Here is a 22,445-nt window from a genome sequence, read left to right on the forward strand (position 1 = left end):
TTACACGTTCTCTGCGATCAACCCAAAATCTCAATATTCAGGAAAGGCAAAAAACTATTGTTTTCCAACAACAACAACAACAACAAGCTTTGGGAGGGTGTTATCGGATGCAGATCCGGTACGTTCCGGTAACAAGCACTATTAAGGTACTAGTCCGACCATCTCGGGAACGATTTGGTATGAACACATGAAACTTTCTAAGCCATACCGCCCTCCCACCCCCTAGATCCATAGGGAACTTGGGCTCGCCAGAACCTCGGCTATTAAAGGAACTGGATTCGCCTCGGGTAGGTGAGGTTGACAATTGGGTTGGAGAAGCTATATATTGCGCTGGCAACCCTTTGAAAGGGTTGCGCTACACAACCCATTAAATTTCCTCTTACGACAAGCATGCCTGTCGCGGGTATTTTCTAAGCCCCCTAACCCGCTGGGGGCTATTGTTTTCTTCATATGCGGTAATACAATTTTTAGTCTATATTAAATCTTCTCTGGGTGATTAGGGGAACTAATCACGGTTGCCACACCATGTTGTCATTTGGGACCAAAATTTTTTGAAAAAGGGACCAAATCTCAAAAAAAGGCACCAAATTCATTTTAGATATAAAAAATAATGGTTAGATCCATCCATCCAGCAATATGCATATACAAAATAAATTACTGAATCGGCATACAATTATTATAAAACCAGTTTAACATTGTTGAATGTAATACATTTTTAAGACTTAATTTCCAATGTGCCGACTAGTTTGGTATTAACATGGTGCAGTTGAAACAATTTGGGCTATGCTGCTCCGAACTATAAAACTTAGTTAATCATAAATGAAATAAAGCAGATATTTGTTCTCTTTATTTTTCTTACTTACTTTTTCTAAATTCTTGTAGTAGGGATGCTCTTTATCAGGCCTAGCAATGGAATATTGATTCAATATTTTGTATATAGTTACTATGCATATATTGTTCAAAATGGACTTGAAATTTTCCTTAATTAGATGGTATACGGCAGACGAACTTTTCCTGGTTGGAACTCTTTATCCACGGTATGAATATCACCACGAACTTACAGGAACAAGGCTAGAAAATATAGCCGAATCGAATCCAAATGCTTCGCAATACGTGAGCCAAAGAGTAAGAGAGGTGCTAAGTATTAGTATGGCTCAACACCACCATAGTCGTGAAATTCCTTGAATTTATTTTTTACAACCCAGCCAGCATTTTTGAAAATTTTGATAAAAAAAAATTCAAATATCATACCCCAAGATGATTAAAAACATTACAATTTAAAAGTATATTATATTCGAAAATTAATGTATCATCCGGTGAAAAATGTAGCCTAAATGTGAGTATTCTTGAATAATCATTTATGATTCATATTTCGAAACGCTTTTTATTCACAATTGATATAATTGTAAAATTGAACTTTAATTGTTTTAGAGTAATATTGGACTGCTTTTCACAGTAATTTTCTGATCATATTCGTGAAATTATTTCAATCGGTTTGGTTGAGATTTTTGGATGATTTTCGAATACGATTATCATGCATTTATTCTTCATATCTCATACAAAATAAGATACTAAATGATAATCTTATTACATCAGGGGAAGAAAGCCTGCGGAAGTGAGCTATTTGAACCAAAGGTAATTCGCAAGCAAACTTGACCGATATACACACCTGCGAATACAACACCCAACATCAGCTATGATCGTCAACAATTTAAAATACGATATGGTAAAGGATGTTGAAGCCATATCCAGGTACAAATGCATGTCAAGAGAGTTTCACTTACCTGGGGTTCAAATAGTTCACAACCTTTGTATTGTCTAATGGTTAGATTTGTATTTTCTGGGAAGCCGAATGTGCAGAAATGGTTGGGGACATCTTCGGTTACGAGCAATATTTACATTATTTCTTTTTTTCAACAATAAAATGTTAAAATCTTTTTTCTGAACTTCATGATTGAAAAAATGTGTGTATGTGAAAAAAATAAGATCTTCAATGAAAAGTAAAATTTGAACAAGTATTACAGCTTACGATTTCTCGAACTTGTTCGAGAAGAGATTTCTCGCGAGTCTCGCCTTCTCGCGAGATTCTCGAATCTCGAATTACTCGTAAGGCTCGTAAGGTTCGCAAGCTTCTCGACATTCAATTTAATCGATTCATTGGCTGTTTTATATACATAGAAATTACGATGTCTTCTGGAGCACAAGCGAAAATTTCCACAAAACCTCAACTAAAAAACACCGAAATGTATAGAGTACTGCCAATGCAGCGACTGAATTGAAAGTCGAGAAGCTCGCGAGTATTACGAGTATTTCGAGATTCGAGAATCTCGCGAGAATTGAAAGTCGAGAAGGTCGCGAGTATTACGAGTATTTCGAGAATCTCGTGAGAAGCCGTGCTCTCGATGTCTCGTTAAAAAAATAAAATATTGTGAACAAAATTATATGTATAATAAATATGTTTTGAGTTAAATGTCATTGGAAAGCAATATAATCGAAAAAAAAAAAATAATACAAGTGTATAAATACTGTCCATACAGCAATTAAGTTTATGTCGAGACGCTCGCGAGATTTACAAGTACTTCGAGAGACGAGAATCTCGCGAGAAGTCGAGTTCTCGATTTCTCGGGTCTCGAAAATCTCGCTTGTGTTCGAGAAGAAATCGTAAGCTCTAACAAGTATAAAATTCACTATTCAGTCAACAAAGATAGTCAGAAAAGATTCAGATAGCTGAATGAAAAATGATTAAAAATTTTTGATCACCTAAAGTAAACAAACTTGATTCAAATGTATTGATATTGTAACGAATTTAGTGAAATGCCTCTTATTTTTATTATAAAACCTTCTGCTAACGTTCGAATCGTTAAACTGTTGAATAAATAACTCCACTATTCAATAATGCAAAATGGCCTTTATTAGACTACTTTCAAAATAACACTTCTATTGCTCGCCAGATAGCGTCTTAAATCAAACTGATTTCGTGCCTCTACTGTTGCTGCCTTTTATACTGTCTGGTTTCCTTGTTGCATATTTCTAGGCTTTTCTATTTCCAGAACTTACTGGTTAGTTATCAGCTATAAAATTACTCAGCTGTAACAACAGATGCATGATTTTATAGCTTCTCTCAAACCCCATGCGCTTGTATATGTGAGCGACACTCGCACAACCATTGCATACTTTCGGGAGTATCTCAGATATATGCATGTGGTTGTGCGTTGCTTCTCCGCTGCGTGTACGTACATATGTGTAGACATAATGATTGATTTATTGATGTGCATACAAGCCACTGCTTAGTATTGGCTTAGAGATGATAGTAGCCCTTAGTGTTGCTAGTATTCGTCACAATATGTAGGGAAATTCAAAATTTAATCACCTAAATGCTGAGTGGGAAAGAGATTCTATACAAATATTTTTGAATGTGTTACTTTTCGTATGACACTTCTATATATTCCTACACAAACTCTCAATATCATCGGTATGCTTGAATGACAGCTTGAACATAAATTTTGGGAGTTGCACTTAATGCAAAATTTTTGTTTTCAATAAAGTTTTTCGCCGGCCATCGTATTAGGTCCATCAATGGCAAGCTTTATAAAACTATCAAGAGGCCCACGTGCTTCTGTAAATACATTTTAAATTCAGTGTTGTATCACTTTTATTTAAATCATCTAGTGACAAAAATCTATGACGAAAATTGGAATATCCTTTTTTTCTCGCTTGTGTGAAACCCGTTTTCGATCCGTGATCGTATGTTACGATTCCATAGCGGGTGTTCTGATCCCGTTGACGTTTCCCTTATTCTGACAAGTTCGGCATGCATCTTTTAGAGGGTTACCTATCATACAGAACTGCCTTTGAGTTCTACTACGATCGGAGTAGATTTTACTATACGTTTAGAAATATTCTAACAATAGCCCTGTTTTTTTACAAGTGTATACGTTTACGTTTGCGCGTAAAAAACGCCTATCCTCGCTTAGATAATGCGTAGGAGACCCATCTAGTAGCAGTGGTTAAATCACTAGCTACAGAACAGGGTGTACCTAAAATCGGAGACACAAACCTCTGGTGGCCACAATGTATACCATATAGCTGAATCGGTTGCGATGGGTAGTGGATACACACCATTTTTGAGGTGATACATAGAATTAGTGTAGAGGTGAAACATAGACACATATTTCAGTTAAATATGATTATAATGCATATTGAAATTTAGTAGTGCTAATTTTATGTGCAGCAATTTCCGAGGTGTATTTAAAGTTTGACGCTCAGCAGTCCATATAGAGTTTAAGCGTAAACGTATATAGATGTAAAAAAACACAGCTTATATAAGCCACAATTAGAATCGTTTAGCCGAAAAGGTGAACATAACTTCATCGGCAGTGTTTGGCAAGCACTCCGAGTGTATTTATGCCATGAAAAGCTCTCAGTGAAAACTCATCTGCCTCGTAGTTGCCGTTCGAAATCGGCATTAAACAAGTAGTCCCGTTCCGCCAATTTGTAGGAAAAATTAAAATGGAGCACGACGCAAATTGGAAGAGAAGCTCGGCCTAAAATCTCTTCGGATGTTATCGCGCCTTACATTTATTAATTTTTTTAACTTTGTGTTCCCCAAAATAATATAGAAACAATTTTGTAGAAAACAAATTTTTAGGGGAATCTTATTCAAAAAATGAAGCAATCAAACTAATACTTTTATAATACAAGTAAATACGGGAAAAAAGGGTACCGAAAAAGTGAGGTTATGTTGTTGACATCAGCTTTATTATTACACTAGCCTTTACCCGCGGCCCCGTCCGCAAGGAGAAAATTAAATATATGGGCTATTCGCGTTAGCCTGCTTATCAAGTTATCTGTTTAAAAAAAATTTTCTGTCTATTGCATTTTATTTTTGTAATTGAGTAAAAAAAAAGAACTAAATGAGCTGATAACCTGATAGGATCCCCAAATGATCCCGAAATTATACGCGAAATGACCCCGACGCTATCGCGGACGGATCCCGAAAACCATATAGAAATGCCACGGAAGGGTCTCCAAAAGTTCCCGCAATAGCCCCAAAAAACCCGAAATGACAACGACACGATTCTAGACTTATCCAGAGAACCACAAAGAAATGATTCCTGAAGGGCACCAAAATGATCCCGAAATAGTCCCGAAAAAGTTCCGAAATGACCCTGACGGGTTCCCGGACGGTTCTCAAAAACCATCCAGAAAATATCCAGGAAGGGTCCCTAAATTATCCCGCCATAGGCCAGAAAAAGTTCCGAAATGACCCCGACGGGATCCCGGACGGATCCCGAAAACTATCCAGAAATGATGCCGGAAAGGTCCTCAAATGATCCCCTAATAGTCCCGAAATTACCCTGACGGCATCTCGAACGGATTCCTAAATGACCCTGACGGGATCCCCGACAGATCTCGAAATCCATTCAGAAACGATCTTGGAAGGGCCCCAAAATGATCCCGAAATCGTCTCGGAAAAGTCCAGAAATTACCCCGACGGGATCCAGGACGGATCCCAAAAACTATCCAGAAATGATGCCGGAAAGGGCCTCAACTGATCCCCTAATAGTCCCGAAATGACCGAAAACCATCCAGAAATTATGCCGGAAGGGACCCCAAATGATCCCTACGGGATCGCGGACGGATCCCGAAAACCATCTAGAAATGATGCCGGAAGGTACTTCAAATGATCCCGAAATAGTCCCGAAATGACCCTGACGGGATCCCGAACGGATCCCGAAAACCATCCAGAAATTATGCCGAAAGGGTCCCGAAATGATCCCGTATTATTCGAGAAATATTCCCAAAATGACCCCGACGGGATCCCGGACGGATCCCGAAAACCATCTAGAAATGATGCCGGAAGTAGAGATATACGCCGCCGATAAACGCCGCCGCCGATTTTGGTCGTTTTTCGCACGCCGCCGCCGAATGTCAAAAATATCGGCGCGGCGGCGGCGGCGTCCGGCGCGTTACAATATTTTCTCGTTTAAGACTGTTTAGGCCATTTATTGTTCATGTCGAAAATTGGTCGGATATGGTCGAAAGTGGTATCAACGGATGCGCATCACTGCCAGTTATAACGAACTAATTGCGAAATTTACCTCTTTCTAACTGTTCAAAAGTTATTTAAAAAACAGGCCTTTTCGATGTCAGCTGAACACGGACTTTGCATCGCCCAATTCACCAAGTTATTAAAACAAAACACTAAAAGAAAAGTTATATAATAAATTTATATGCTCATTTTGCATATTTGTTTTTTTTTTTTTTTCAAAAAATTAATAATGAACACTGAATTCAAATAAAATGACCCACGGCGAGCATGTTTTAAAATTGTCCTCAAGTTGTTAAAAAAAGCAAAATACCCAAAAAGATGCCGATTTTTAAAAAAAATTTATATTACGATTGGCTGAAAGAATAAGAGAAATCAGTGATGCAAAATCCGTTAGTAGGTCCTAGGGGGCATAAACACCCCTTTGAAATGATTCTTACCTCGTACTTAAGTTGAGGATATATGTACGTATAAGGGTTTGAAAAATCACTTGGGCTTACATTCAAACATCTGTTGTATATTTGCGAAACTATACAATAGGGTCTGAAATGTTAATTTTGATTTTCACACTTAATCCTTCAACACCCAAGTCTCACGGTTTGAGATTTCTTAAAGTTGGCGGTCCTATCCAAAACTAGTCCCTTGGAGTGATTCACATTGATTATAGCTTATCAACCAAGTTTAAATATCACCTACACGTTACGGCTTCTTTTACAAATGTGAATATGTAGGCACATATATGTACCAGGTGAGGCTTTGCCCTTTGCAAGAACACGCAAAGTGGTGAAGGAAAAGCTTTCCCAAGACAGTCGAACTAAGGACCGCGTGTTCTACTACCCTAACGTAGTGGACAGTCGACCTAGTCTGAAAACTGAAGCTACTCGGTCATCCATAATGAGCTCTTACATCATAAGGCCGGAAAACAGAAGTTAACATCTTTTAACTTAAAATCGGTCGACTTTCATTCTAAAATATCGTTTTGATTTAACGAAGACTATTGAAATCAATGTTGTGAACACAAACGTCTGCAAACCTTGGTCTACATTTTAAAAATTGTATCCAGGGTCCTTGTAAAACTTTAATTATGTAGATGCGCCGAAGATTATACGATTTTCACCCATTACGCAATGACATCCACTGAGACTGCTTATGATTTCGAGGGCGGCATCTTTGGCCGAATAGTCACTCCCAAACGTTTCAAGGTGTTTCTCTGGTGTAGCTCGGCAGCATAGCGCAACAAAAGCTACACCTAGAGCTTCTAGGAAAGTGACGTCAACGAAGGTATGAGTTCGAAGTCGCAGTCCTATAGCTTCTGTGCTGGTATATGGTGTGAGGCTCAGGAGGCGTGGTAGCGACTGGTGGTAGGGATTGCTACTGTTCGCACATCGGGAATAGCTCTTAAAAACAGCCGAAACAACTGGAGGCACCCTGTGCCACGAGAGTCATGAGTATTAAAAGGCCATTAATAGCAACCGTAAGTCGCCTTTGTGCGTGGCCGCCAAGGAGCCACAAATGATTTAAAGGAATTGTGTTCGCGACGATTATTAGGAGTTAACCCTAGGTGAAACTACGCATTGCACGAGATATACAGACAAAAGTGTGACTATTTTATGTATCTCTATTTCTTTTCAGCCGACGCAGCAGTACCAATTCCAAAGACCGGGGTTAGGTTCGAAGCTTCTCTGGAGTAAGCGAACGAGGGACAGTCCCTCAGCAAGGAGCTACTCCTGAAAATTTTTGAACGGTCTGCGAGATCTTGAGGCAAAAACCCCGGATCTTTCCGAAGTGGCCAACACGTTGATTTCCTTAAATACATACAAACAAAACCTTTCCTAAATATTATTTTTTCAAATAGAAAAATCAAGCGTTTTAAAGTAAGAACACCGGCGTAAGCCGGCGCGCCGCCGATAAAGTGATCGGCGTAAACCTCTAATATGTATCTCGTTCCTTGTCCAATTTGGTCGATTTTTTAAACCCAAATATTGAATTTTGTTAGTGCTCTAATCTCTTGGAAAAACATGAAAAGAAACTAATATAAAAATGAAGTAAAAATATGTTGATAAGAGTAGTCCACCGCAATAACACGCTCAAAGATAAAACATATGCATTTTGTATTCGTAATTAGAACTGTGACCCCCGTATCTTGATTGTATCCAATTGGGATCAACATTTCTGTGTTATATCTTTGAGCGTGATATTACCGTCTGAAGGGGTGATACTGAAAAAAATTGTTCATTTTATTTTTTATGGACTCTCCTAATTCACATACATATATACATATGTATGTATCTAAAAATAGGCAGGCTGTTGCACGAAGTTTTGTTGATGTTTTTTCTTTGAATATAACATTATTTGCCTTGAAATTCTATGTTATACAAATGTCTACTGTCAGCAACGATCAAGGACACCAACAAACGTTTTAGTTTAAGCGGTGTTCTAAAGGCAATTGTAAAGGAAAGTATTCTCTCATCATACCTGCCGTGCTATATGCCTTGAAGTCATAGGCGGAAAGAAAAGTTCTTGGGGATTTTTAACTTCATTTACGTGATATCAATGATGTGCATCGAAGGAAGTTTATTGATGGGCTATGAGATGGCTACACTTGACTTGTTACAGAACAGCCAAACTCGTCTGGGCGGTTTAAAGCCGCGTCACATAAGCAGTTTTTCATATAGATGCACTTAACGCAGTCTTAAGGGCCCATTACTGATACGTAGCATAGACTTGACTTGGCGTAAACTTGGCAACTTAGCCACGATTATACTCCACTTAGCGCATACAGGGTGGCATCATAATCAGCTGTTTTCCAGCTGTCATTTTATTGTGAAATATTTGCTACAAAAAGTGGTGGTTTTTAAACAAAGTTAATTTTGAGTACTACAATTAATTTATGAGTGTAAAAATTTATAAATAAAATAAAAATAAATGTCAATTTGTATGACAAAATGTCAAAATGAAATGGAAACAAACAAATGGCATCTCAAAATGTAAACGTCACTTAGAACCAGGGATGCACCTTAACGTTAAGCTAATCGTTTATCAAAAAATTTCCACCGTTTCCGTTGAAACACTTCGAAATATTATCGATAAAGAAATTATCAAGATAAATTGTATCTCGTTTTTAACCGAAACGAAAAGCTTTCGTTAACGTTAAAAACGTTAACAAAAACGTGATACTTTATGTTTGAATTGTGCTGGCAATGCTATAGCCATGGTGAAGCCGTAAGGTGGCAACAACGAGCGCACATACACACACAAACTCTATGTAATTTGTTTGTGTAATTCGTTGGTGGTAATGTTAAAAATACTCTGAGAAATGTTTGTACTGTCAAAATTCATGAGAAAAGTTGCAATCAGCTTGGCTAATGCTTTCACCTTTAATGACTCCGCCATCAATCAGCTTTGCCAGCATAGTTTGAAATTAATAATCAACATAAACGATTTGATTTCGTTTTGATATGGCAGAAAACGAAACGAAATCATTTCGTTAATTTGACGATCTTAACGTTAATAAACGAAACGAAATGACTTCGTTTCGTTTATTAACGTTGATTATCGTAACGAAATGATATCGTTTCGTTGGTTAAGCATGCCTGCTTAGAACTTACATATGCCCCTATTATGAGCATTTTTCGATCTTCGATCTTCGCTGGCTATCGAACATCGAAAGTCGAATTATAAATTGGTATTATGACATCTAATTTCTGTCGAAATTTTCGTTGTGTATCTAATTTTGAAGCGGATAGAAATTTGTTGTCGACGCTGTATCGAATTAGAAGAAAATTGTTTGAAATGTAAGTTATTTGTGTTTATCTTCCTTACCTACTAGTAACTTCAAACTATTTGTATTATTCGTATATAGTGTAGGATGCTTTATTTTTATTAAAATTAAAATCCATAAAAAAATTATTTACAAGAAAATGTTATATTTTCATGATGCAAAATCGGATAATAATGAACATTTTTGAAAATAGTAAAATCAATATTGAAAATTAAAATATTGTAAAACATATTAAAATTACAAAGTCCAAAGTAACATAATAACAAAGTTAAATAAAAATAATTTAGTCAATATAATTTAAGAACCCCACATATAGGTCTAAGGTCGTGAATGCAAAACAACTCTTTGGAAGACTGATTTCATAAATTGCACAAAATCCGTTTATAACAAAACGAGCTTGCAGAAAGGATCTGGTGGAAAAAATTCCGAGTGCATTCTCGTGCCCGATGCTCAGTTGAGACAATCCCCAGCGCAAAATTTGACAATTGTTGCCAATTTCAAAATGGTTGGAATAGACTTGGCTCTTGTGTATTGTTGCAGGCATTCGTCTTTATTGGATAGCAAGTCCATGAACGCTTCTATGGTCATTATGAAGTTTAGTTTTTAACAAATGTAACACAGAAAGCTACAATTACGCGTTGAAATTCATTTCAGTGTTTTATACTTCTAGCTAGTTCCAGTAATTAAGTTTTTTTGTTCATAATAAATAATTTTGCTTTTATTTTGTTTGACAGATGATGGGAATGTGCTTTTCTGAACGGTTGAATTTATCGAATTATCGAACAATGACACTAGTCTTGATCGAATGATTGTCATAATACCGAATGAAAATTCGTTCGATTAGCTCTTTCGACCACAGTCAAAGATCGAATTTATCTCATAATAGAGGGCATAGAAAATCAAAATGCAACAGACTTCTAAATCAAGTTAAGTGTTGCTAATTTTTGAGTAATCAGTAACATGCAATGTTCATTTAACAGAACTGTAAGTGACAGTTCTCAAGTCAAGTCAAGTCTATGCTAAGTGTGAGTAATGGGCCCTTTATGCATGATGAGTAGATTGCAGATTGAGCGACACTGGCGCCATGATTTGAAAGAGTAGCCAACTTTCAATTTTTATTGTAAGCAAAGCATGAGAAGAAGAATTCAACATTTGCTTTGGCTAAGGGTGCTTTCACATTTTGCAAGTGAAATTATTTTTCCCACTCATTGGTACTTTTCTAACATTTTTAACATTAAAATATGCTAGCAAATATAGTGAGAATGTGCATAATAATGCTTCGCGAAATCTTGTATGTTAATGGGCTAAGCGAAATAAACTTCAATTGTCAAGTCTGAAGTTCCTTAATATTTACAGACGCAACATCTTGTGTGACTGTGGCGATGTTACTGGCATGCATAAGATTGCGTTGAACGCATCTGTATGAAAAACTTCAATATGGCTCGGCTTTTAACTACAAGCAATGATGATGAATAATGAGTAGTTCTAATGTCGAAGACTATTGTATTAACAATATAACATAAAATAGCTTATTTTGGTGCTCACTGGTTTAAATTAACATTTCTATAGAATTTTATATATATATATATCTGCATATCACTCATAAGTTGTAATTATACTCAGTTGAGCAGAGCTCACAGAGTATATTAACTTTGATTGGATAACGGTTAGTTGTACAGGTATAAAGGAATCGAGATAGATATAGACTTCCATATATCAAAATCATCAGGATCGAAACAAAATTTGATTGAGCCATGTCCGTCCGTCCGTCCGTCTGTCCGTTAACATGATAACTTTAGTAAATTTTGTGGTATCTTGATGAAATTTGGTACGTAGGTTCCTGAGCACTCATCTCAGATCGCTATTTAAAATGAACAATATCGGACTATAACCACGCCCACTTTTTCGATATCGAAAATTTCGAAAAACCGAAAAAGTGCGATAATTCATTACCAAAGACGGATAAAGCGATGAAACTTGGTAGGTGAGTTGAACTGATGACGCAGAATAGAAAATTATTAAAATTTTGGACAATGGGCGTGGCACCGCCCACTTTAAAAGGAAGGTAATTTAAAAATTTTGCAAGCTGTAATTTGGCAGTCGTTGAAGTTATCATAATGAAATTTGGCAGAAACGTTACTCATATTACTAGTTGTGTGCTAAATAAAAATTAGCAAAATCGGATGGCGAACACACCTACTGAAAAATAAAATTTGGTTTGATATCTTTACAGTATATAAGTAAATTATGCCAATATTCAACTCCAGTAATGATATGGTGCAGCAAAATGCAAAAATGAAAGAAAATTTCAAAATGGGCGTGGCTCCGCCCTTTTTCATTTAATTTGTCTAGAATACTTTTAATGCCATAAGTCGAACAAAATTTTATACACAGTCGACCGTCTGTCCTTCCGCTCGGCCGTTAACACGATAACTTGAGCAAAAATCGATATATCTTTACTAAACTCAGTTCGCGTACTTATCTGAACTCACTATGTATTGGTATAAAAAATGGCCGAAATCTGACTATGACCACGCCCACTTTTTCGATATCGAAAATTACCAAAAACGAAAAAAATGCCATAATTCTATACCAAATACGAAAAGAGGGATGAAACATGGTATTTGGATTGGTTTATTGACGCAAAATATAACTTTAGAAAGAAATGAAAAAGTTCTGCAGGGCGAAATAAAAAACTCTTGAAATCTTGGCAGGAATACTGTTCGTGGTATTATATATATAAATAAATTAGCGGTATCCAACAGATGATGTTCTGGGTCACCCTGGTCCACATTTTGGTCGATATCTGGAAAACGCCTTCACATATACAACTACAACCACTCCCTTTTAAAAGCCTCATTAATACCTTTAATTTGATACCCATATCGTAAAAACACATTCTATAGTTACCCCTGGTCCACCTTTATGGCGATATATCGAAAAGGCGTCCACCTATAGAACTAAGCCCCACGCCCTTTTAAAATACTCATTAACACCTTTAATTTGATACCCATATCGTACAAACATATTCTAGAGTCACCCCTGGTCCACCTTTATGGCGATATCTCGAAAAGGCGACCACCTATACAACTACCACCACCCCCTTTTAAAGCCCCCATTAAAACCTTTAATTTGATACCCATAACGTACAAACACATTCTAGAGTCACCCCTGGGTCCACTGGAGTCCACCTTTATGGCGATATCTCGAAAAGGCGACCACCTGTACAACTACCACCACGCCCTTTTGAAATACTCATTAACACCTTTCGTTTGATACCCATATTGTACAAACGCATTCTATTCACGCCTGGTCCACCTTTATGGCGATATCTCGAAACGGCGTCCACCTATGGAACTAGGGATCACTCCCTTTTAAAAGCCTCATTAATACCTTTAATTTGATACCCATATCGTAAAAACACATTCTATAGTTACCCCTGGTCCACCTTTATGGCGATATATCGAAAAGGCGTCCACCTATAGAACTAAGCCCCACGCCCTTTTAAAATACTCATTAACACCTTTCATTTGATACCCATATCGTACAAACACATTCTAGAGTCACCCGTGGTCCACCTTTATGGCGATATCTCGAAAAGGCGTCCACCTATAGAACTAAGGCCCACTACCTTTTAAAATACTCATTAACACCTTTCGTTTGATACCCATATTGTACAAACGCATTCTAGAGTCACCCCTGGTCCACCTTTATGCCGATATCTCGAAAAGGCATCCACCTATACAACTACCACCACTCCCATTTAAAACCCTCATTGATACCTTTAATTTGATACCCATATCGTACAAACACATTCTAGAGTCACCCTTGGTCCACCTTTATGGCGATATCTCGAAAAGGCGTCCACCTATAGAACTAAGGCCCACTACCTTTTAAAATACTCATTAACACCTTTCGTTTGATACCCATATTGTACAAACGCATTCTAGAGTCACCCCTGGTCCACCTTTATGCCGATATCTCGAAAAGGCGACCACCTATACAACTACCACCACTTCCTTTTAAAACCCTCATTAATACCTTTAATTTGTTACCCATTTCGTACAAACTCATTCTAGAGTCACCCCTGGTCCACCTTTATGCCGATATCTCGAAAAGGCGACCACCTATACAACTACCACCACTCCCTTTTAAAATACTCATTAACACCTTTTGTTTGATACCCATATCGTACAAACATATTCTAGGGTCACCCCTGGTCCACCTCTCTGGCGATATCTCGAAACGGCGTCCACCTATGGAACTTTGGCCCACTCCCTCATAAAATACAGTTTAATACCCTTCATTTGATACCCATATCATACAAACACATTCCAGGATTACCCTCGGTTCATTTTCCTACATGGTTATTTTCACTTATGCTGTCACCATAGTTCTAAACTGAGTATGTAATGTTCGCTTACACGCGAACTTAACCTTCCTTACTTGTTTTTATGATATGTACAATTGTGCACTGAGTCGCTAGTTGATCGGCTACCTGTTATGATGATTTTATTGCGTCTTCACTTAATACATATTTCCAACGTTTTCATGCCATAAGTTAAGCAGTAAAGAGGTGCAATAAGAATTACATTTGTATGTAATTGTGATTTTTGGCGACCTCTTAATTAATTACTTATTTTGTTTAAAGCTGGCTTCAGGTCAAATTGAGTAAAACAAAATATGTTTTAAGTTTTACTACTAAAAAAAGTAAGTAGAAAATTTTTCAGACAACCTGCCATAGCTGCGCAGATAGATCCATTTCGAAGGGTGCTAAGCCTTCATCATCAGTACGCTTTAGGCATGCTGCGCTAACCATTTAGCTATACAGTGGTGGTTTGTTTGACTGGCAAATTTGCTACTTCTATTCCTTTTTTACCAACTATATTTATTCAGTGTTGCGCCATCTGGTGCAAATCACTGATAATGCTGGATTTTTGTTTTCTACTTACTATTCCAAAAACAAAATACAATTTTTCAAATTTAGAAAAATTAAAAAATAACAATAATTATCATTAGAAAAAAATTATTGTTCTGGCCTTGAGCTCGATTCGAACCTTGAATGATTTATCAATAGGCCGATAAAAACAAAAACAATTGTTAATAAACCATGAGCACTTGGGAATGTCAAACAAAGTAATTGACAATAAACAAAAAATCCAGCATTATCAGTGATTTGCACCAGATGGCGCAACACTGAATAAATATAGTTGGTAAAAAAGGAATTGAAGTAGCAAATTTGCCATTCAAACAAACCACCGCTGTATAGCTAAATGGTTAGCGCAGCATGCCTAAAGCGTACTGATGATGAAGGCTTAGCACCCTTCGAAATGGATCTATCTGCGCAGCTATGGCAGGTTGTCTGAAAAATTTTCTACTTACTATTCCAAAAACAAAATACAATTTTTCAAATTTAGAAAAATTAAAAAATAACAATAATTATCATTAGAAAAAAATTATTGTTCTGGCCTTGAGCTCGATTCGAACCTTGAATGATTTATCAATAGGCCGATAAAAACAAAAACAATTGTTAATAAATAAAATCTCCAAAAAGTTAATAAATTCTCCAACTCAAATATTTTTAGGTTATGGATATGGCGAAAATCCAAAAACTAATTGGTTGGCTATAGCTCGAGTTAAAGTTGACATAGTCATAACGCCATAGTCATAACCATATTTTTACTTATCCCTATCAATTGGCATCAATTATTGGTGCCTTAACCTTAAAATAGTGAAATATTCATAAATATGAAGAAAACGCAAAAAATTACAAACATATACCACAAAAAATAAGCCTCTTAGTCAAAATGTATCCAAAACAATAAATAAAATCTACAAAATGTTAATAAATTCTCCAACTCAAATATTTTTAGGTTATGTATATGGCGAAAAACCAAAAACAAATTGGTTGGTTATAGCCTGAGTTAAAGTTGGCATAGTCAAATAGTCAAATTGGCATCAGTTATTGGTGCCTTAACCTAAAAATCGTGAAAATTTCATAAAAATGAAGAAAACGCAAAAAATTACAAACATATGTCAAAAATAATAAGTCTCTTAGTCAAAAACGTATCCAAAACAATAAATAAAATATACAAAAAGTTAATATATTCAGAAACTCAAATATTTTTAGGTTATGTATATGGTGAAAACCCAAAAACTAATTGGTTGGCTATAGCCCGAGTTAAAGTGGACATAGTCACAACGCCATAGTCATAACCATATTTTCACTTATCCATATCAAATTGGCATCAGTTATTGGTGCCTTAACCTAAAAATCGTGAAAATTTCATAAAAATGAAGAAAAAGCAAAAAATTACAAACATATACCACAAAAAATAAGTCTCTTAGTCAAAATGTATCCAAAACAATAAATAAAATCTACAAAAAGTTAATAAATTCTCCAACTCAAATATTTTTAGGTTATGGATATGACGAAAAACGAAAAACCAATTGGTTGGCTATGGTATGGTTATGGCTTTAGCGTTATGGTATGGCACCATTAATCAATTACATTGATTTCCATAAGGTTGGTTCGATCTGCTGTTTTATCTGGTTATGGGTAAGTCACCATTAACTGGCCCTTATGGTATGGTTATCGCTATGGCACCACTGACCTTTGATTTCCATAAGGTTGGTTGGATCAGCTGTTTTATATGGATACGTCAACTTTGCCAGGGCTTTTAGCAGAAGCCGTTCGAAGTCGTCATAAAACGTGTATATGGAAAAACAGCTGGCTCATATCTTATTCCAAGCTAAGCAGACAATTGCTTTTGCAGTTTTATCCACTTTTGACTTAATGATCAATCCTCGTAAAAATAAGCACACCGACCGTTGTCGTTTTGATATTATAGATGACTCATCACACTCATTATCGCACCGATATGCTAACAAAGCACTTACGGTACGTAATTAAAATTGAAAAACGCGAAGTAGTAGCGGAAAATTCTCCTCGAAGTTTTTGTAACAGAATTGTTCCGCACAACTCGTTGATTTTGAATTGACAATCAACAAACGAAATTTGCATCATACGTGAGCCATAGCTCTGTTAACTTACCAATTATTACTGCCACGCTTGGTGATAGAACGATGCGAGTACTGAGTACTCGATACTTTTCCAAAAAATACTCTTGTATTTCGTACTCGATACATTTTTCCAAGTACTGAGTAAAGTAATACGGCGACAGACGGAAGGTTTTAAGATCGGGGCAAACTCCTGTAGGAGCGAAAACGGCGACCTTGTAACGGATGTCCAGAGAGTGCTTAGATTATGGAGGGAACACTTCTGTGCTCTCCTAAATGGAGGCAGCAATTCACCGCGCAGAGATGAAGAATCCGATCCGATGGAATAAATTCCCCCCGAAGTACCTGCTGTCATCGAGCAAAGAGTCAGCGCATACGCGCCTTGGCAACCACGCTACTGTTGGCAGCCATAATTTCGAAACAGTAAAAGACTTCGTTTATTTGGGAACCAGCATCAACACTAGCAACAACATCAGTACTGAAATCCAGCGAAGGTTCAATCTTGCCAATAAATGCTACTTTGGATTAGGTAGGCAATTGAAAAGTAAAGTCCTCTCTCGGCGAACGAAAATCATACTCTACAAGTCACTTATCGTACCCGTCCTGCTATATGGGGAAGAAGCATGGACCATGACAACAGCAGATGAAGCGGGAGTGTTGGAGAAAAGTTCTTCGAAAGATTTATGGACCTCTACGCGTTGGCGATGGCGAGTACCGAAGAAGATTTAATGATGAGCTGTACGAGCTATACTCAGACATCAACATAGTCCAGCGAATTAAAACGCAGCGGCTGCGCTGGCTAGGCTATGTTATGCGAATGAAAGATGGCCGGCCAAAAAAGTGTCTATCAGAACCCGCCTATGGAAGCAGAGGTAGAGGGCGGCCCCCACTCCGTTGGAAGGACCAGGTGGAAAACGATTTAAACTCCCTTGGTGTGACCAATTGGCGCCGGTTGGCGGAGCGAAGGAGCGACTGGCGCGCCTTGTTGGACGGCCATAACCGTTTAGAGGGTTAAGCGCCAATTAAGTAAGTAAGAGTTAAGTATCGATACTTTACCAAGTGCCGATGGTCTATATGTTCAACAAAGTTCAGTCCATTAACACCACAACTTCAGCATAAAATGAGATAGTCGACGATGTGGTAAAAGCTCCGCACTCAATTGAATTCGACTTCTTGATAATGGTGGTAAAAGAAAAGTACGTGTTTATTGTCCAGAACCACTAGCCATAACAAAATAATGAAAAGCTGCTAACTCCATAAAATTTCAATACATTTAAACTTGTCGTGCATTTGAGTTTTTCGTCCGTGGATGGATTTAGCAGCTTTTACAGCATCGTTGTTGATATACTGTTATTGAACATGGTCGAAATCAGATTATATCCACGCCCCCTTTGGGGAATAGAAAAAGGAACAATGCTTTAACAAATACAGATGAAGTGGGCGAACTTGACGAATAAAGAAAAAGTTATGAGGTACAATATAAGTTTATTACAATTTTGTAAAATGGGATTGGCGCCTCTCTCATTAAGCAGAAGAAAATTTAAAAGTTTTCATGGAAATGTGGTCCTTGGTATTATATATAGATCCGATCAAAAGCGAATAAACACCACGCCTACTTTGAAAAAAGGGGCTTACAGTTTTAACCTTAAAGAAAATCCAATATATTCTAACGAATTTACTGCAATTCCCCTTATTTGCAATCGTCTGGCAACGTTCGTATTGCTAAACTGTTGAATAAATAACTCCAATATTGAATAATGGAAAAATGGCCTTTATTAAAGTACTTCACAATAACACTTATAGTTTGCAACTAGCTTGCTTAATAACCAAACTGATTGATAGCTCAAATGAAACTCTACTATTGCCCGACAGATTGCGTGCTTAATCAATAACTGCTTGATAGCTCAAATCAAACTGAATTCCAGCGCCTCTACATTCCAACGTTCGCATCTTCTAGGCGCTTCCATTTCAAGAATCTACTAGTTGCCATCAGCTCTCAAATTTCTCAGCTGTAACTACAATTGCACGATTTTATAGCTTCTCTCATTGCATACTTTCAGGAGTATCTCAGATATATGCATGTGTTTGTGCATTGATTCTCCGCTGCTCGTATACGTACATGGTACATATGTGTAGACGCAATTATTGTTTCGTTTATGCAGATACATAATGATTGATCTATGGATGTGCATGAAATCACTGTTTAGCATCGGCTTAGAGATAGCAGCACCCCTTAGTTTTGCTAATATTCGTAACACTATATATATTTTGTACGTAACAATACATCCAGTAGAGATATGGTAGTACAAAGTACAAAAGTTACACAAAAAGGAAAATCGTTATAATCCCCTTATATTTAGTTAAGTTTTTTAAGTTGAGAAATATACTCGGCGTGCTTGCAAAACCATTGCGGAGGGGCGACCCCGTTTAGAAAAACTTTTTTCTGACTTAAAAATACTTTTTTAAATGCGATAAGTCGATAAAAATCTTTTAAATAATTTAATGTTTGTGACGTTTCCTTAAAATATATGTAAGAGCACACAATTAGGTATATAGTGTCCGGTTTCGTCTAAACTTTAACTTCCTTATTTGTTTTTCTATTAAAAAAAAAGTATTTTCACTTTTGATACAACTTCCGAAGTACTTACTTGGATCGAGTATACTGGATACTTTGATCCGAGTATTTTATATGAGTACCGGTATCGATACTTTTTTTTTTAAAGTTCTAACACTAGTCACACTAAGAATTCAAATGAAAAATATTAAAATAACAGATTTCCTACAGTATTGGATAGTAAAGGCTGTTGATTAGAGAAAGATTTCTGTAGCACCACCGTCTTTGGAACGTAAGCGTAACTTTCTCTTTAAAATTAACATATGCGTTTGCATCATTTTGACAGTTGTAAACTTTTGAAATTACCAACTGAATTAGTTCATTTAACAGAAATTTCAGTCAGTTAGTTTGATAAAGTTCTGCCATTTTTACAATATATTAATAACTTGAAACCAACAGTTTCTGGTTCTCTTGACAAAAAAATCGGTTGAATTAACCATTATGCGATCAATTTTACCGAATATCTGTTATTTCAAAAGCAGCATACCCGTTTTGTTGATTTTACACTAAGCACTAAGGGAGTTGCTTTACTTGTTTTTGCTTTATAATTGAAATTTTTTGATACTGAATTTTTATTGCAATTACATAAATAATAGATCACTGAGCGCTTCCTACCTCGCACTTCCCTCAGTAAAAGTTTTCTTGCCAGCAATTTCTTGAAACACAATTGTGTTAGGCTCAGCCACAGAACTTCTCTATGCGTTCGATAAAAAAGTAGCAACAACATTACATAAATATGTAGATAAGTATGTATGTATTTGAGATCACGGGGCATGCGTGCCTTAATCGTTTATGGCTTAATTTCAAGGAGGGCAATTACAACAGCACTGGCAGTTGTCACATTTCAAATCACTTTTCATTTGATTTCCACAGAGATATGATATTAACGTTAGCTTCTACGACAGTAACGAGGCGCTTTTGCCTAATTAAGTCCATGTTCTATCACACCAAAAGTATTGAAGAGAAAATTGACATTTGAATAATATGTATCGCTGCAGGTGTCACTACTATTCAATTTTCAATTCAATGCTCTTTTTCGCATACTTCAATATAGTAAAAATTTCGTCAAATTATAACTTAAAACTCTTGGTGTTGGGTTTGTCTTATAGATTTGTATTCACGTCATTCGTGTTCACTTTCGCATCAACAGTCTTATCTTATCTATATCCGCATGCGAGTCCGCATCCAGTACCCACATATGTACATTATCCATGCCCATTATTAATATTCGTTAGCCATATACATTATTCACATCCATTGTAATATCCAATATATGTGTTCATTATTCATAACCATAATTTATATTCAATATCTGTTAACAATGTTCATTATCCACATATTTTATCCATATCCATTATCCGCATAAATTATCTATATGCATTTTACATATCCATTATCCATATCTGCTATACCTATAAATCCATCACCCATAGCCATTATCCATACTCACGGTTATCCATAGAAGATCGTATATGGTCATAACAAATCGTTCTCGAGATGGTCGGGCTTGGCACCGGAACGTACCAGGTCTGCATCCGGCGAAGGACCATCAACATCGATAACACTCCCCAAGGCCTTCGGGGAGTGTCCTTGTCGCTACAACAACAACAACATCCATACTCACTATCCATATTTATTATCCATGCCCATTATCTACATATATCCGTTATCCGTATATATTATCCATATCCTTTCCCATTATCAATGCCCATTGTCAATTTTCCTTAGGCATATACATACATTATTCGCATTCATTATTCATATTTAATATCTGTTAACAATGCCCATTATCCATTCCCATTATTCATATGGCTTATTAATAACCATTATCCACACTCATTATCCATATGCCTTATCCATATCCCTTATCCATATCTGTTTTATGTATATATAAATCCATTACCCATATCCGTCATCCGTATCAATTATCGATTCCTTTTATCAATATTCCTTATCCACATTTATTATCCACATCTATTATCTATATCCGTTCTCCAAATCAATCATCCATATCCATTGACATTATCAATTTTCTTTAGCCATACAAATTATTCACATCCACTATCAACAGCCAAAATTTGTATGCATTATTAACATCCATCTGATAACAGCGTCCATTAACCATTCCCGTTATTCGTATGGCTTATAAATACCCCTTATCCACACTCATTATCCATATCTATTATCAATATTTATTATCCCCATCCTTTATTTTTTATCCATTATCCATATTCATTATCCATTAGCTGTTAGCAGTTCCCATTATCCATTATCCACTATCCATATGGTTTATCCATATCAATTTTCGATATCCACTATTCATATCCATTAACTATATCACCTATCCATTCCAATATCCATATTCCTAACTTTATCCATTTAAATATCCAATCCAGTATCCACATCGGACGTCAGCACGATTTATCCATATTCCTTATCGTTATACACCATACACACATATTTTCCGCTACAATCCATATCCTTGACCGCATTCATACTCATATCGTTATGCAAACCTACGTCGCAAGCTATGCCAGTATCAGCTAAATAGGTAAACCACACAATTAATAATAAATCAAAAACTACTTAATCCACAGCACACTATAAAAACTTCTGGATATGTGGCTTTGTATAAAAAAATGTAATAAAATGTTAAAAAATTTACTTCAATCCACTAACGGGCCAAATGAAGCACAAATCACTCCAGGGGGGAGTGGCAGTACAAGAATGGTGTTGCAGCGACCGCATTCACTGCCATTGGGTGACAACTTCAACAACAGAAATAACAACCCAATTACACAAAAAAAAGTGGACAGACAAACTTGTAGGCATCTTTTGTTACTATTATTTTTGCTTGTTAAGCTAATTTTCTAATTAATTGTAGTTTTAATCTCATGCTGTTGTAGTAAAAAGTATTTGACTAATCTATTCTGTAGTTAAAAAATTTTTTTTTTTAACTTTTAACTAAATTTGATTCATAT

At 36.5% G+C, this 22,445-nt stretch overlaps 1 protein-coding gene across 9 annotated transcripts in view; it reads left to right on the forward strand.

Moving 5' to 3' along the window:
• The window catches only part of Dark (Death-associated APAF1-related killer), a 56,024-nt gene that overhangs the window by 5,850 nt on the left and 27,729 nt on the right, over positions 1-22,445 (forward strand). For 5 of the 9 annotated variants that reach the window (XR_010950586.1, XM_067771657.1, XM_067771658.1 and 2 more), the window contains one exon: positions 22,062-22,288. The exons of the other annotated variants lie outside the window; for them this stretch is intronic. Coding sequence is in view for 4 of the 5 variants with exons in the window: in XM_067771657.1 (XP_067627758.1) it covers positions 22,084-22,288 (205 nt within the window). In the remaining variant the exon portion in view is untranslated. The remainder of the gene's footprint in view (positions 1-22,061; positions 22,289-22,445) is intronic. 9 annotated transcript variants of the gene reach the window in all.

Source organism: Eurosta solidaginis, chromosome 3 (genome assembly GCF_040869045.1).
Source record: "Eurosta solidaginis isolate ZX-2024a chromosome 3, ASM4086904v1, whole genome shotgun sequence".
Classification (NCBI taxonomy): Eukaryota; Metazoa; Arthropoda; class Insecta; order Diptera; family Tephritidae; genus Eurosta; species Eurosta solidaginis.